The following is a 16,776-nucleotide window of genomic DNA, read 5'->3' on the forward strand; positions in this document are numbered from 1 at the left end:
GTTTTAGGACGGCACCCCCCCCCAAAAAAAAAAACGTGCCTCCCCATTCCCGTGTATAAGACGTACTATATCCTCCCCCCCCAAATTTTTTAATTTTTTAAAAACTGGGGGTCGTCGTCTACACGGTTGCAATTCACTATTTCTTAATTTGGGGTCTCCAATTCGTTATTTCTTAATTTGGGGCTCCAAAAATAGGGGCCGTCTTCGACATGGGGGGCGTCTTATACATGGAAAAATACAGGAATTAAAATTCCCCTGCACTCATTTCTGCCCACCTTCCCTTTTCTGCTGCCTCCATCCTTCCCCCTTTCCCCATGCTGCTTTTCCCCTCTCAACCTTCCCCATTCCCTTTTCCTTCCTCCTCTTTCCTTTTAAACTCTCCTTCCTTGCCACCCCCCCCCCACTTTCTTTCTTTCCTTCCTCCCTCCCCATCTCCTGCCTCCTCAGCCCAGCCCACCTCCCCCCCCCCCAGTTCCAGCTGTGCAGTTAATCCAGTCTGGCTTTGTGTCTGATGGGGAGCCGATGTGCCTGTCCTTGCTGGGGTGAAGCCCCTCTTGGACCCCTTCTTTTGGGTGCCAGACCTCTACCCCCCCCCCACCAACAACATGTCTCTTCTGGTAAGCAGCAGGTAAGCATGCTCAATGGGGGTGGGGACAGCATCCCCTTCATTATGGAAATTGCTTTTTTACTATTATTATTAACTGCTAAAGGCTTTCCGATTGCCATCAGTTCACGTCTTCGCGGCATGTTTCTTAACATTCTGGGAAATTTAATTAATTGTAATATTCTTCCTTAACATCCGTAACTCTTCGGAGTTAAGGGCAGTGCTTTTTTCCTGGGGGGGACGCAGGGGTGCGCATACCCCTAAACATTTTGTGAATCTAAGTTTGGCCTCATCGAGGAGCAGTATTTCAATATGAGTAGGAAAATGAGAGTACCTCTAACCATTTTTTTTAAAGGAAAAAAAGCACTGCTTAACATTATGGGGAAAGTGTATGTGGAGGGTTATTGGAACTGGAGTTGAGGGTCTGTTATTTGCATTGGCCGGGTATCTTTCTGGTGGGAAGAGGAGTAGGCTGTATTCTGACAAAATCTGGCTCGCTGTTGGTTTCATAACTGCCGTCACAGAAATGTAGCTTCTTTTTTAGAAAACAGCTGAAGGCAAAACTTTTTAATGAGTCTGTGCCTTTAAGGTTGGAATTGGTGCTCGGTAATGAATTTTGATTCAAGAAGTTCCCAGTTTTAACCAGCTCTAGGGGTGTGTATTAAAAAATGGATAGGCAAATAAATGTTTAGGATCCTTGACTGCATTGCTGAAGGTTTTTCTGGACAGCATCTACTAGTGAGTAACCAAGCATTTGACTGTGTTACGGGTCACTTCAGTATCTTATATCCACCCACGTGATACTCGGCTGACAGGCCATCCTTATTTCAAAGGATTTCCCTTTATTCTGGAGTATTCCCATCTCAAAACCAAGCACTGCACTTATTTTTAAAAACTTTGATATGCCCACCACACTTTGGATGCCCACCACACTTTTCAAAAGTTAAAAAGCAAGGCTTTCTTCTCTTTCAAATGAGATTTTCAAGTGTAGCTTCTTCTAGCTTTACTTCATACATGGCACATTTTACATCTCATGTCTTGAAACATGCATGGAAATGCCACTTAAGAGTGACTAAAATTCAGGTCTGATTCACTGCCACCTTCTATTCTGGAAATATTCCGGAAGCGATTCGTTCAAAGCCAAACCTAGGTCTTAAGATGTGTGTCCTTTATTATAATGATAATTATAATAATAGATAATGATGATTATAATAATACTATAGCAGCAACACTAGTTGTGTGTGTCTTATGGAGAAACCACAAGGAACTAAAATGCTTGTTCTTGCCTTTTAATGGTAGTTTGGTAGCTATTGAAATCTAGGCTGACAAAATATATGAAATAGCTCTGGATTGTTTGTTTGGCCCTGCTTACAATACATGTGTGAATATTTCTGGTCTCATATTGACACGTGTGTGTGTACTATTATTATTGTTACTATTATTAATCTATATGCTACCCATCTGACTGGGTTCCAACAGATTAAAACACAATACCACATCAAACATTAAAAACTTCCCTGAACAGAACTGCCTTCAGATGTCTTCTAAAAGTCAGATAGTTGTTTATTTCCTTGACGTCTGACGGGAGGGTGCGACTACCAAGAAGGCGCTCTGCCTCACTAGATGTTTCAGGATATGGCAATATACTTTGTACACAAATAGGTGCCTTCTTCTGTTTCTAGCAAAACAACTATTAGACTGTCCTTAGCTAGAATATAATTTTTACGAGATGACATTTAAAAATAAGCAACTAAATATCCACTTTGTTGTATTTAAGGAAACATTTTAAATAGAATTGGTGTTTTCGTTTTACTCTTTTATTTTTGGAGTGTTAACAGGACTTCTTTTTAAAAATGGAATTATGATAAATACCTATTGAGGATCTCAATTCTGGTTGAATTGCAGATCCATAATTAAGCTAAATATATTTCTGTGTAGGGGGAGAAACAAATTGTGGATATTTAAATGGGAGCTGCACAAGAGTAATATTTTTCTTCAGTTTCCATTCATTTGAATGAGCCGTGCAAAGGAGAACCCAAGGCATTCTGACCCCCATGACAATGGATTGAATAAACTGAGGCTTAAACCAGATAAGATAGGCAGTTAGTAGATGGTTTGTCTGCCAAGTTGAGTGGGTGGTTTTTGTTTTTATTATGTATTTTGTGGTTTTATCTTGTGATTTTATCTTGTGAACCACGCTGAGATCTGTGGGTATAGGGCAGTATACCGAATTAATAATAATAATATATTTTTAAAAAAACCTATTCTGGAGGAGGTTGCACTCCCCCTAAATCATGGGTAGGCAAACTAACACCTGGGGGGCTGATCTGGCCCAGTCGCCTTCTAACCCCGGCCCACAGACAGTCCGGGAATCAGCGTGTTTCTACATGAGTAGAATGTGTGCTTTTATTTAAAATGCATCTCTGGGTTATTTGTGGGGCATAGGAATTTGTTCATTTCCCCCCCCCCCAAAAAAATGGTCCAACCCAACCCCACAAGGTCTGAGGGACAGTGGACTGACCCCCTGCTGAAACGGTTTGCTGACCCCTGCCCTAAATGATCCAATTTGCAGTTTGGAGGTACTCGGCATCCAATATTGTCACTAGACTAGATGCACAGGCTTCTGATGAGAAATCGGCTACAATCTTACTTGGACAGAGATATCTTGGCCACGGTACAGTCATCCATGCTCTGATAACCTCCCCTTAGATTACAGTGGTGCCCCGCAAGACGAATGCCTCGCAAGACGAAAAACTCGCTAGACGAAAGAGTTTTCCGTCTTTTGAGGTGCTTCGCAAGAGGAATTTCCCTATGGGCTTGCTTCTTGCTTCTTGCGTTACGTCTTGCGAGTTCTTGCAAGTTTTTTCCCTTTCCCCCCCCCCCTTTTTCTAAGCCGCTAATAGCCGCTAAACCACTAATAGCGCTAAGCCGCTAATAGCCGTGCTTCGCAAGACGAAAAAACCACATGACGAAGAGACTCGCAGAACGGATTAATTTCGTCTTGCGAGACACCACTGTATTGTGTTATGTATGTAGCTGCCTTTGAAAACAATTACCTTGTTACTCCAAAATGGGGCAGTGAGGTTGTTGAACAGGACTAGGCAACTGAAACATCTGCTAGTACGTTATCAGCTATTCTGGCTTCTTGTTCATTTCCAGGCAGTTTTGGGCCAGGTTACCTGTAGGATTGCATCCTCCCACATATATCCAGACCTTGAGTCCATGATCTCTGAGGTGTGATCCAACTAGTACTGATAAGGCCTTCTCAGTAATATCACCCTGGTTATGGAATGTCCTCCCCAGAGAGCCTCACCTGACCCCTGTTATGTATTTTTTTCTGGTGCCAGATGAATACATTGATTTTTCTCTGCCATTATGTGTTTTATAAGGGATTTGTACCAAGAAAGAAAAGAAAGAAAGAAAGGAATAAAAAAAAAAGAGATTTGTACTTTGTATTGCTGAATTTTAGTAGTATTTATGTATTACACCTGAAAGTGAGGTTCTTCAGTTCACCACCCAGAGAAATGCCATAAATAAATAAGCAATATTGATTAACGTATGGAAGGATGCAGTTTGAATTTTCTGCCTCTGGCACCAAAACAAAGGTCTAGCACATTTGCCAAAAACAGCAACTGATAAAACAAAGTTTTTGCATGAAGTAATTTCCCCACCCCATGGCACTATCTCACTATCACAGTGTGATGCAGCAGCAAAAAAAGCTAATGTTATTCTCGGCTGCATCAGTAGAAGTATAGGGTCCAGATCAAGGGAAGTAATAGTACCACTCTATTCTGCCTTGGTCAGACCACACCTGGAATATTGTGTCCAGTTTTGGGCACCACAATTTTAAGAAGGATGTTGACAAGCAGGAAGGTGTGCAGAGGAGGGCGACCAAGATGATCAGAGGTCTGGAAAGGAAGCCTTATGAGGAGCTCTTGAAGGAGCTGGGTATGTTTAGCCTGAAAAAGAGGAGACTGAGAGGAGATAGGAGAGCCATCTTCAGATATCTGAAGGGCTGCCCCATGCAAGAGGGAGCATGCTTGTTTCCTCCTGCTCTGGAGGATAGGACCCGATCCAGTGGCTTCATGTTGCAAGAAAGGAGATTCCGACTAAACATTCGGAAAAACTTTCTGACAGTAAGAGCTGTTCAGCAGTCGAACAGACTCCCACTGGAGGTGGTGGACTCTCCTTCCTTGGAGATTTCTAAGCATCTGTCATGGATGCTTTAGCTGAGATTCTTGCATTGCAGGGCATTGGACTAGATGACCCTCAAGGTCCCTTCTAACTCTTAAGATTCTATGATTCTCACAACTCATGTGACCAGGCACACAAATAATGGTTCCTAATGCCTCTTTACTGAAACAATGGGTTGGATTTTGCTGGTCTTGCATACTGGGAGTACAGTGGTACCTCAGGTTACATACGCTTCAGGTTACATACACTTCAGGTTACAGACTTCACTAACCCAGAAATAGGGCTTCAGGTTAAGAACTTTGCTTCAGGCTGAGAACAGAAATCGTGCTCCAGCGGCAGCAGGAGGCCCCATTAGCTAAAGTGGTGCTTCAGGTTAAGAACAGTTTCAGGTTAAGAACAGACCTCCGGAATGAATTAAGTACTTAACCCAAGGTACCACTGTACTCAAATAGGGCTTGCTTTAACTAGACATATATAGGATTGCACTGTGAGTCTCCAAATGTCAAAAAATACAACACTGCACGGTCCCCTCTTAAGTCTGCTGAAGAGCTGACAGCCTGTTTTCTCAGCACTTTGTAGTCCAAGCCCAATATATTTACTACATTTTGAGTGCATGTTAACACCTGCAGAATTGGGGCTACTATAAGTACAATTGTAGTCAGTTGTGCTTCAATGAGTACCTGCATTAAAATACAACCAATCTTTGAAACAATATTTTATACATACTGTTTTAAAGAGAAAATGTCTTTGGCACACAGGTTACAAAATACCTGAACTGAAAAGAGAATTTCCTCTTACCGTTTCTGCAGCTGAAGCTAGCTTTTAATTTCACTACTGGACTAACAACAGTAATCACTCCCAGGCAGAAATCTTTTTAAAAACAAAACAAACTTGCAAGCAGTTTTCACAACATATTTGCTTATAGCGTATGGTAACTTTCATAGAATGTGTGTCCTTGATCTGCTTTATAGTCTAAATGGTGCTCTAGTAGGTTTTATTCTGATGCCTATTTTGAGTTAAGCTGAGAGATCCATCTCTTGAGTGGTAGGAGGGAGGAACAAATTGCCCTTAAGAACAGAAGTGTGCTGATGGCCTGCAGCTTTTGGTATCTGTCTGGTTTCTTACCAACAGCACAACCTTAACCATGTCTGCTCAAATGTAAATCCTGTTGAAGTGTAGGGACGCAATGGTGCTGTGGTCTAAACCATGGGTAGGCAAACTCAGGCCCGGGGGCCGGATCCGGCTCAATCGCCTTCTAAATCCGGCCTGCAGACGGTCCAGGAATCAGCATGTTTTTACATGAGTAGAATGTGTCCTTTTATTTAAAATGCATCTCTGGGTTATTTGTGGGGCCTGCCTGGTGTTTTTACATGAGTCGAATGTGTGCTTTTATTTAAAATGCATCTCTGGGTTATTTGTGGAGCATAGGAATTCATTCATTTTCTCCCCAAAAATATAGTCCGCCCCCCCTCACAAGGTCTGAGGGCAGTGGACCGGCCCCCTGCTGCAAAAGTTTGCTGACCCCTGACTGAGCCTTTTGGGTTTGCCAACCGTTGCTGTGTCCTAGCTTCTGCCAACCTAGCAGTTGAATTCAACCCTGAGCAAATGGAACTAAGATTGCAGTTTAAATTACACTGGGATAGCAACTACTATTTGTTTGCAGCCTGCATGTATGCGGTTATAACATATTCATTGCTCCTATGGATTTATTACTGGAGATAGAATTTCTCTCTTTAGGGAAATGCAGGCTTATGGATTCCCTGGTCTTTACCAGCCACTTGGAGGTTATCCATACTTCCACTTGCCCTGTGCCTAGAAAGCATGGGTCCGGGCAGTTTTCCACATGTCCCATACTTTCTAGGCAAGGGTCATAAAATCATAGAATTGTAGAGTTGGAAGGGACCCCAAGGATCATCTAGTCCAACCCCCTGCTGTGCAGTAATCTGTGTGGTTTTGCCCTTGCCCTTCCACTTTCCCATGGAAAACCCGCTCTTTGGCAATAAATCAGAGCAAACGTCAATCTGGAGAGAACCCAATTGACATTTGCTCTGATTCAGCAGTAAATATTGGATTTTCCCAGGGGAAAGCAGTGGTACAAGGGCAAGTCTGGATATGCTCTTAGTCTCAGAAGAAGAGTGTTATTCTGGGCCTCTTATATCTGTCCACACATGATGCAGGGTCCAAAGTAACTGGTTTCAGACTTCTCCAATCTTCTGCTGTCCTTCCTGTTGTTGTGAAGATCAGTCAAATTTCTCCTAGGTGCTCCTGTAGGAGAAAATCTAGTCCAAAGAGGGCCAGATTTGATGAAGTGAACATGCATGAGGGCTGACCAAAGTTGTTGACCTTTTTTTTGTAGAACCACAGAAAGGAACTGTGTATGAGGGCCGGATTAAAACGGACTTTGGACATGCCTGATCTAGTCGCTAGCTGTATGAGAGAAGTGAAAAGGAACAATGTTGGCTTCCATTCTCTCCCTGAGATAAGAGTCCATTGCGATTGCAACCAACAAAAGAGACAGTCCTGTGTCAAAGAACAACGAATCAAACTCCTCCGCAGTGTTTTTCATGCTCTGATTACTTCCCTGTGGCGGAATCATATGGTCCAAAAGGAAGCCTTTATTTTATTGTCTGTGTGTCGGAGCTAGCTGCGTGCTTAAGTGTTTTGTCAAAGGCAGAATGCTTTTAAAAGGCTTTCAGTGTGTGCCCACTAACAAGTAAATTGTACCTGGAAGACGTGAGCATCCTTTCTGCTCAGCCCTATGTCACATCCGCTCTGTTTCTTAGTGAAAATAAAACCTACAAAGCAGATGCTCGTAATGTGGCTTATCAAATGGCTCATTCCATCAGTGTTGCCCTCTGGGTGAAAATATACTTAATATCTATGTGGTCTTTTGTTCTTATCTGTGTTGCTGGCATCAGTGAACATAAAGCTATATGCATTTATTTGGTTCAGATATCCTTGGGTTATGAAGATGTCATTAAAGCCTGATTTGTGGGGGGCTGGGATGGAGAGACTTAGGGGAAGGAGAACAAGTTAAAGCATGATATTAAGCAAGTCTGTACAGCTGGCATGAATCCCAATTTATGTGAGTGTTCCTCGTCTAAACCAAGGATGATTGGGAATTTTCTGTTGTCTTCCTGTGTTGTTAAAATGGAAATGTCCTTGCATTAAGTTACTGAGGTTACGCTGGCGATCTTGTACATTTAGAATTTTGTATTTGCATAATAATAATAATAATAATAATAATAATAATAATAATAATTTTTATTTATATCCCGCCCTCCCCAGCCGAAGCCGGGCTCAGGGCGGCTACCAACACTAAAATAGTGCAACATTCTAAAAACATTATAAAAATTAATTAAAATCAGAATTGATGGCAACCATAAACTAAAGTTCTGTAAAGATTGCCAAAGGAGGGAGTCAGGCTGCGCCCTGACCAAAGGCCTGGTGGAACAGCTCTGAGACCTTGCTCTGGTTTTTTGGACCTGCTTTTTATGTTAATGTACTATTAGGCTACTCTAGCCTTCAAAATGGTGCTGGCTAAGCATAACATTAATAAATAGCCCCTTTCTCTTGCTCATTTGAAGAGGAGGAGACAATGTCTGAGAAATCAGTGGTATCTACCCTCGGGGAATAGGACACAGACACTGGGTGCCTCTCAGTAGCAATATTGTGAGGGTAAATATAATGAAGGGAATAGATTAATTAAATGGAGAGAAGACCCGAGAGCTGCTTTTTTCAGTCATCTCAGTCCATTTAAGAAGAGGTGGAGAGCTGAGCTGGGAGAAATAGAAATGTAAGCGTGATGTAAAATGGTTGCTCCAAAGGTCCGTTGGAAAGCCCGGTTTCCGTGCGTACAGATGAGCTCCTTCCTCTTTATCTTCAGCTGGGCAGGGGAAATATGTTTTGAGTTATAAACATGGAGAAGAATGTGTGTGTGCGTGCGCTTAGATTTCTCCAAAGGTTATGACATGTGTAAGATAATATTTCTCTGCAAAAGAATGTTTATTGTTAAGAAAGAGGGTTTATTGCTTTTGATTTATAGTCCAACATATCCCAACCGCGCAAGGTGATAAACATTATGTTTGTTTAAATAAATCTTTATCAGCAGTGGAAGGGACACTGTTTTTCATACCATTTACAGATGAGGCACCAGATTTGTGTCTTGGGCTGCAATGTGAACTCTAGGGAGTAAGCCCCACTGAGCACAGTGGGACTTATCTCAGAGTAAGCCTACATAGGGTTGCTTAGTCCAGGCATCCCCAACCTTCAGCCCTCCAGATGTCTTGGACTACAATTCCCATCATCCCTGACCACTGGTGCTGTTAGCTAGGGATCATGGGAGTTGTAGGCCAAAACATCTGGAGGGCCGCAGGTTGGGGATGTCTGGTTAGTCTATCATCAGAGATCAACAAGGAAAACATTTCTTTGTTGAGGTTTTTCTACCCTTGACCTCTCAGTGGCTTTTGATATGACATAAAAGAAAAGATTAACGGGTTGTTGTTTTCTAAGTGCCCTGATTTTCTTCCAAAAATGGCATTCAAGTCTTGAAATAACCATAAGCATCATAACATAAAATACTGTATTATAATTAACAGCAGATTCAAGCAGTTTAAAACCAAGAAATCAAAGTCTCAAAGACATAACCTCAAACAGTTAACAAACAAAAGCACTCAAGCTAGCAGAAAAAACCCACTGGTCACCACTAGAACAGTGTTACCGGTCACCAAAGGCCCACATATACAAAGACAGGCTTTGCCTGATGCCGAAAAGATAATAAGGACAGCTCTAGGTGAACATCCATCTAGAGGGAAATTCTATAATCAAAGCTTTCTATCTCCAATGGTGGCATTTCCATTTCCGGGGGCCAGCTGCTTCACTTCAGACTAGGGGGTTGCCTGAAGAAGGTCTCCAGTCACTATCTCATCCGTCCAGGAGAAGAAAGCCCTTAAAGTACCTTGTTCCCAGGCCATGTAAATTTATGGCTACGTATTAGCAAAACTAGGGACGCAGGTGGCGCTGTGGGTTAAAGCCTCAGCGCCTAGGACTTGCCGATCGAAAGGTCGGTGGTTCGAATCCCTGCGGCGGGGTGCGCTCCCGCTGCTCGGTCCCAGCGCCTGCCAACCTAGCAGTTCGAAAGCACCTCCGGGTGCAAGTAGATAAATAGGGACCGCTTACCAGCGGGAAGGTAAACGGCGTTTCCGTGTGCGGCTCTGGCTCTGGCTCTGGCTCTGGCCAGAGCAGCGATGTCACGCTGGCCACGTGACCCGGAAGTGTCTCCGGACAGCGCTGGCCCCTGGCCTCTTAAGTGAGATGGGCGCACAACCCCAGAGTCTGTCAAGACTGGCCCGTACGGGCAGGGGTACCTTTACCTTTTATTAGCAAAACTAGACCTTTGGCAACACGTCAAATAGGAGAGGACAGCTTTTGAGTAAACATGCCTAGAAATCACTTGAAATTTCTGAAGACATTTCAGAAGAAGCTTGGTGTAGAACACATTGTGTTAATTGTGACTTCTTTTGGACCTCCTGCCGGAGTCAATAGGAATAAGCAGGGCAGCTTTATGCTGGTTCAATGCTCTCCAGGCAGTTGAAGGTTTACTCCTTTGTGGACACTTGTGAGCTGTTCTGTAAAGTTTCATAGCCCTCTTTCTGTCTGTACAGTCATACTTCGGGTTACAGCCGCTTCAGGTTGCGTTTTTTTGGGTTTCGGCGGTCGCGCATGCGCAGAAGTGCCAGACCGCAACCTGCATGTGCGCAGACGCAGGTTGCAAACGTGCATCCCACATGGATCACGTTCGCAACCCGAACGTCCACTGTATAATATCTGTATAAAATCACCAAGTGAAATCATTTGGTGTGCGGATGATGCCTGACTCCATTTTCCCTTTCGAACAGACCCAAAGGCAGCAGCTGCAGCTGCAAACAAGCTTGTGGTGACCATAATTATACGGTATACAAAATGCTACCAATGCCAGCTAGTAGTCCCTTTTCTCCAGAGATCAGTTTCCACTTGATGAATAATAATATTTCTCTTTTGGTGAACCAAGTTCACGGTCTTGCTGTGCTCCAGCATCTACTGCAGGTGTGGAGAAACCTTTGGGCCCTGTAGATGTTGTTGAACTACAACTCCCATCATCTCTGGCCATTGGCCAGGTTTGCTAGTGCTGATGTGAACTGTAGTTCAGCAACAGCTGGGGGGGCCAAAGGTTCTCCACTCCTGGTCTGCCATCAGAAGCAGAGCTGAAACAGAGCGGTGGCTAAGGGCAGGTTCCACCAACTGGTCATTTGGACGGCAGTCTCACTGTATCTCTCATCCATTCTTTTTCAGTAACTTCCAGGCTAGACTCTCTGATGCACTCTGAGAGGCACACAGAAGCCACCACCCACCAAAAGTATTTGGAAACATTAGTTGGTGTGCAATGCAGGGGGCTGGCTTTTTGTGAAGGCTAGTCACCAAAATTGTGTGACATTGCACCTGTTCAAAACTACACTGGCTTCTTGTTGGTTTCCAGACCTCCCGTAAAGTGCTGGTTTTGACCCTTAAAACTCCTCGGAGCCTGTTTTCCTCTTGAGACCTGTGGAAGAGGCTGTCCTCTAGCACAGGGCTGTGGCCTTTTCAATTGTAGGCCCTCTAGGGAATCTAAGCGTTGTAAAAAGGTAGAAGGTAAAGGACCCCTGGATAGTTAAGTCCAGTCAAAGGCGACTATGGGGTTGTGGTGCTCATCCGCTTTTCAGGCCGAGGGAGCCGGCATTTGTCCACAGAGAGTTTTCTGGGTCATGTGGCCAGCAGGACTAAACTTCTGGCACAATTGGATGCTGTGATGAGTGCCAGAGTGCACAGAAATGCTGTTTATCTTCCCACCACAGTGGTACCTATTTATCTACTTGCACCGGTGTGCTTTCGAACTGCTAGGTTGGCAGAAGCTGGGACAGAGCAACAGGAGCTCACACCATCACACGGATTCGAACCACCGACTTTCCAATTGGCAAACCCAAGAGGCTCAGTGGTTTAGACCACAGAGCCACCCACTCCCCTAAGCATAGTACTACCATCTTTTAAGAGAGGTTAAATCGTATTGTAGTTTTGATACAGTACTTTGTTTTATTTGTGTGTAAATCACATTGAGTTAAAATATTTGCCTTAAAGGTAGTTTGTATATGGCTTAATAATAAATAATATTAAAATACTCATTTAAAAATGCCTTAAAGGTTCAAGTGCCCTTGCTCCACATTATAAATGTATTATGTTCCATTTGCATGTTTCTTATTCCCTAGGGCCAGCAATGTGTTTAGATAAACATTAAACTGTAGGGGAGGCAAACAAAGGCATGTGTTGTGCATGAGTTGAATCTTGAAGAAGGCTTAATTTTGGTAGTGTCATTCCCCCCCCCCTTGCAATCCCTTTAAAAAAAAAAAGCCATCCATCATGGTCTTTCAAAATTGCTTTCATGAAAGAACTGGATTTTATATAATCCTCTTCAATATGTAAAGCCCTAGATACTTCAAGTGCCTTGGGGGTGTCCTTTAAAAAGAAAAAGAGAAAACCCTTCATCTTGAAAAGCAAGTGACAAGAGTACCAAGAGATTCCCAGTATGTTACTTATGTATTTTTAATTAATTTCTGTCTTGAGTGTGACCTGAAAGTGTCAGTATAGAATAACATCTCTTAACATCACACTTATGTGAACTAATATTGAACAAGCATAACGTGAATCTTTTGAGCATGTAATATTTCTTGGCCTACTTTGCCTCTCTTCTGAATGACTTGAATGACTCACTGGCATGAATATATATAGCATTTGTCTAAAAAGGACAGGCAAAGTAAAATCCTCTCCAACAGCTCTCAGCTACCTGCTGCCCTCCAGATGTTTTTGACCACAATTTCCATTACCACCAGCCACTATGAAGGGGGCGGACATCTGGGGGGAAAGCGTTTGGCAACCCCACCCAACATTGAACCCAATGTGTTTTGACTTTATGTGATTTTGGCCCGTGTAAGTTGCAGGTTTACTGTACAGCACTTGTCCCAACGGCGTGGTGGTGGTCCTGGAAGTGGGCCCACTTCCAGCGATGACATTAAGCCCTCTCTGCAGTTTATCTCTCATAATATGACCATGGAGGAAGTCCTTGACAGCTAATTAAGTTAGAATTGTGCTTCAGGTGATACAGAGGTCCATCAGCCACAGTTCCATTCGTCTGGAAGCACTGGAAGTCACACCTATTTACCATGGCCTTTTGCACTTGAGTTGTAAATTTTTAGGACCTTTTGTTACTCTATTATATGTAGTTGTTTCCCCAGCTGTCGTTAGACTACAACTCCCATCATCCCTAGCTAGCAGGACCAGCGATCAGGGATGATGAGAGTTGTAGTCCAGCAACAGCTGGGGACCCAAGTTTGAGAAACACAGATTTAAAATGATAAAGAATTTGGAACTCTGGTAGTCTGTTCTTTTTTTAATAATAAAACAACAACAACATTAAGCAAGTAGCTATGGGTATTCCAGTGTGTAGCTGGCACAAATGCTAATATTTATAGCTCCACAGGTAAAAAGGATCTTGCATGAATATGGTGTCCATGTGAGCTAATCGCCTTGATCTGAATATCAGTGGAATAAGCTAGCACAGTGGCGTAGCGTGGGGGGTGCAGGGGGGGCCGGCCGCACCGGGCGCAACATCTGGGGTTAGGGCAAATCCACGGGTTAGGGGGCGCAAATTACTTGCCTTGCCCCGGGTGCTGACAACCCATGCTACGCCACTGAGCTAGCAAGATATAACCTGGAGTTTAGCTTTGATTTGCATTTCCACCCACAAACGTTTCAAAATATCGAATAAAATACGATTGTCCTGATTCTGTGGCAGATATAGATTATCTGATTCAACCTCTCCCTCCAATTAATTAGTAACGCTTTCCTAAGTGGATATCTGCCAGCCAAGGCTTGATTCTTGGAAACAGGTTAACCCCTTAATTCCCAAGCCACACCACATGCAGGATTTTTAAAGCAGTGGCATGTCTCCACGCAATGTCTGCCACATTGAGCTCCTGAAGGAAGTATGGGATAACAAAAGAGGAAGAATATACGGTATTTAGTGCTTGTCTCAGTATGAACTTAACGGATTAAGTGGAATTCTAATCACCCCACAGAAACCAGTATAGTCCTTTCCTTTCCAATAGAGCTTCTGTTGTGCTGCTGGGCACACGAGCACTGTGGCTGGGCCCTTTATGTCAAGATGCTCTTCAAAACCTCCCCTAGGAACATGGAGCATCGTGCACTATCCTTGCTCCTTGTTTGCAGCTCTACTGCTTTTCCTGGAAGTAGTTCAAAGCCTGGGGAAGGACAAGCCACCAGATATTCCTAGGGAAGGTGCAGAAAGGCTGTGAATAGCCTGGCTCTGACGCTTCATGCCTGGGCGAAGGAAGCCTGAGTACAGTGGTACCTCAGGTTAAGTACTTAATTCGTTCCAGAGGTCCGTACTTAACCTGAAATTGTTCTTAACCTGAAGCACCACTTTAGCTAATGGGAGCTGCTGCCGTGCCGCCAGAGCCCAATTTCTGTTCTTATCCTGAAGCAAAGTTCTTAACCTGAAGCACTATTTCTGGGTCAGCGGAGTCTGTAACCTGAAGCGTATGTAACCTGAAGCGTATGTAACCCGAGGTACCACTGTATATGCTTGGGGTTATTACACATGTACTCATAACATAAGCTGAGGGCTGTCTTTTCTCTTTTCGTAGGTACATTCGAAAAGCACCTGATGGAAGCTTTCTGAGATAGAAACTGGTTCCGGAGGATTTGGCAACAGTAGCCTTGGAACTTTTGTGAATCCGGTTGCATTTGCGGGGAAATGGCAGAAAATAAAGAAAGGAGCCCTAAAAATCCAGATGTGAGACCTAAAACCAGCCGGAGTAGAAGCGCAGACAGAAAGGACGGCTACGTGTGGAGCGGAAAGAAGCTTTCCTGGTCAAAAAGGAGTGAAGGCAGTTCTGACGCTGAAACGGCCAGCACCTCAGGGAAATCCATGTTTAGTTTAAGGAACCAGGAGAGGAAACACAGCTGTTCCTCTACTGAGTTGGACTTGGAGCGTTCCTGCGGCCACAGACTCCTAGGCCGTTCCCTTAAGCAGAAACTGCAGGATGCTGTGGGCCAGTGCTTTCCCATAAAGAACTGCAGCAGTCGACATTCTTCGGTGCTTCCACCAAAGAGAAAGATACACATCAGCGAGCTCATGCTGGACAAGTGTCCTTTCCCGCCACGATCCGAACTAGCCTTCCGGTGGCATTTAATCAAACGGCACACTGCTCCCGTAAGACAGGCGTCCGAAAGTTGGTTAAGTATGGAGCCGTCACAAGGTGAAGGGAGGAACGGGGAACTCAGGGGCGTAGAGAGTGCCGAAGAAGGAGAGTCAGCGGTTTTGCAGGCATGCAGCATTCCTGACGCTGCAGCCTGCAGGTGCGACCCCCAAGGTGACCCTGCCGCAGGCAAGCAGCTAAGGAACAGCAGAGAGGAAAGTGACATGGACTCCGACGATGAGGTGGTGACACTATGCACTAGCTCTAGGAAGAGAAACAAGCCACGGTGGGAAACAGACGACGAGCTGCTGCAGCTGGAAACCCCTCCTAAATATCACACCCAGATAGATTATGTCCATTGTCTTGTCCCTGACCTCCTTCAAATCAATAATAATCCCTGCTACTGGGGAGTGATGGATAAATACGCGGCAGAAGCACTTTTAGATGGGAAGCCAGAAGGGACTTTTTTGCTGCGAGACTCTGCCCAGGAAGATTACTTGTTCTCGGTCAGTTTTAGGCGTTACAGCCGGTCCCTTCATGCCAGGATCGAGCAGTGGAATCACAACTTCAGCTTCGATGCCCACGACCCATGCGTCTTCCATTCTCCCGACATCACTGGACTCCTGGAACATTACAAAGACCCAAGCTCTTGCATGTTCTTTGAGCCACTTCTCTCGACTCCCTTAAACAGGACTTTCCCCTTTTCCCTTCAACATATATGCAGGACAGTTATTTGCAACAACACGACTTACGATGGCATAGACGCCCTTCCCGTTCCGCCCTCTGTGAAGTTGTATCTGAAAGAATATCACTATAAGTCCAAAGTTAGAGTCCTCAGGATTGATGTACCAGACCAGCAACTCTAGAAGACTTTCTGAGAGACCTTTGGGAGTCTCTGTCCTTTGCCCTCTAAATAATTGTTTTCCCCTGAAAAGAATTATTTATAGTCTCATCAACTGAACTCTGCCTGAGCCTTATGGTCCAAATAGATTTTTATTCTGCAGCTCCAACAGGCAGATTTTTTTGGGTGAAGACACAAAACCTGTGCTTTTATTGGTAATAATATTCTATAGGGTTTTATGGAATTTCAAGTAGATTTTTTTAAGTTTTCACTCAAGCCTAACCTTTTAGATTAAAGCTAAATCAAAATGAATTTTGACTTGCCTTTTATATACTGTGATTTATATGCAGTACAGGCATGTTTGAAACACTGTATGCAATGTCTACTCAAGAGTGACTAATTTGTATTTTATACCTTTCTTTGAAAATTAGTTCTTGGTCCTCTCTATAAAAAGTAAAATTAATGTCTATTTATGATGCTGCTGCTGCTACTGTGTGGCTTCTTAATTTTTGTTCATAACATAAATATATTATCTGTCTTTTGAGTCCATGTGACGATAATCTGGTATATGGCACAACATAATTTGGTCTTCTGATCATTTTTTACTTGTTTAAAAACTAGGTACTGAGCTTAGATTGCCTCGTTTGGAAATATCTACCAAGAACCCAGAACGATAATGCACCATATTAAGCAATGCCAGTGTAAAAAGTTAGTAAATGTTTTACAAGGAATTAAATCATGGGCAGGGCATCCGATTGGGTGCAGACCTCACAAGCTATTAACTATATGCACTAAAACAAATATGAATTCCCAAATAAGACAACACTGGGATAGCTCAGTAGGTAGAACAC

At 43.7% G+C, this 16,776-nt stretch overlaps 1 protein-coding gene across 2 annotated transcripts; it reads left to right on the forward strand.

The window, feature by feature from the left end:
• Window positions 1–10: 10 nt before the first annotated feature.
• Window positions 11–16,403, forward strand: SOCS4 (suppressor of cytokine signaling 4). 2 transcript variants are annotated; one of them, XM_079953271.1, is made up of 2 exons: window positions 11–628; window positions 14,530–16,403. In XM_079953271.1, the coding sequence occupies exon 2, from the start codon at window positions 14,640–14,642 to the stop codon at window positions 15,948–15,950; it is 1,311 nt and encodes a 436-aa protein (XP_079809397.1). In that variant the 5' UTR covers window positions 11–628; window positions 14,530–14,639; the 3' UTR covers window positions 15,951–16,403. The 2 variants fall into 2 exon arrangements, with proteins under 2 accessions (XP_079809397.1, XP_079809398.1); XM_079953272.1 differs by having other exon boundaries at window positions 11–617.
• The last annotated feature ends 373 nt before the right edge of the window (window positions 16,404–16,776 follow it).

This window comes from Podarcis cretensis, assembly GCF_951804945.1.
Source record: "Podarcis cretensis genome assembly, chromosome: 1".
NCBI classification, from domain to species: domain Eukaryota; kingdom Metazoa; phylum Chordata; class Lepidosauria; order Squamata; family Lacertidae; genus Podarcis; species Podarcis cretensis.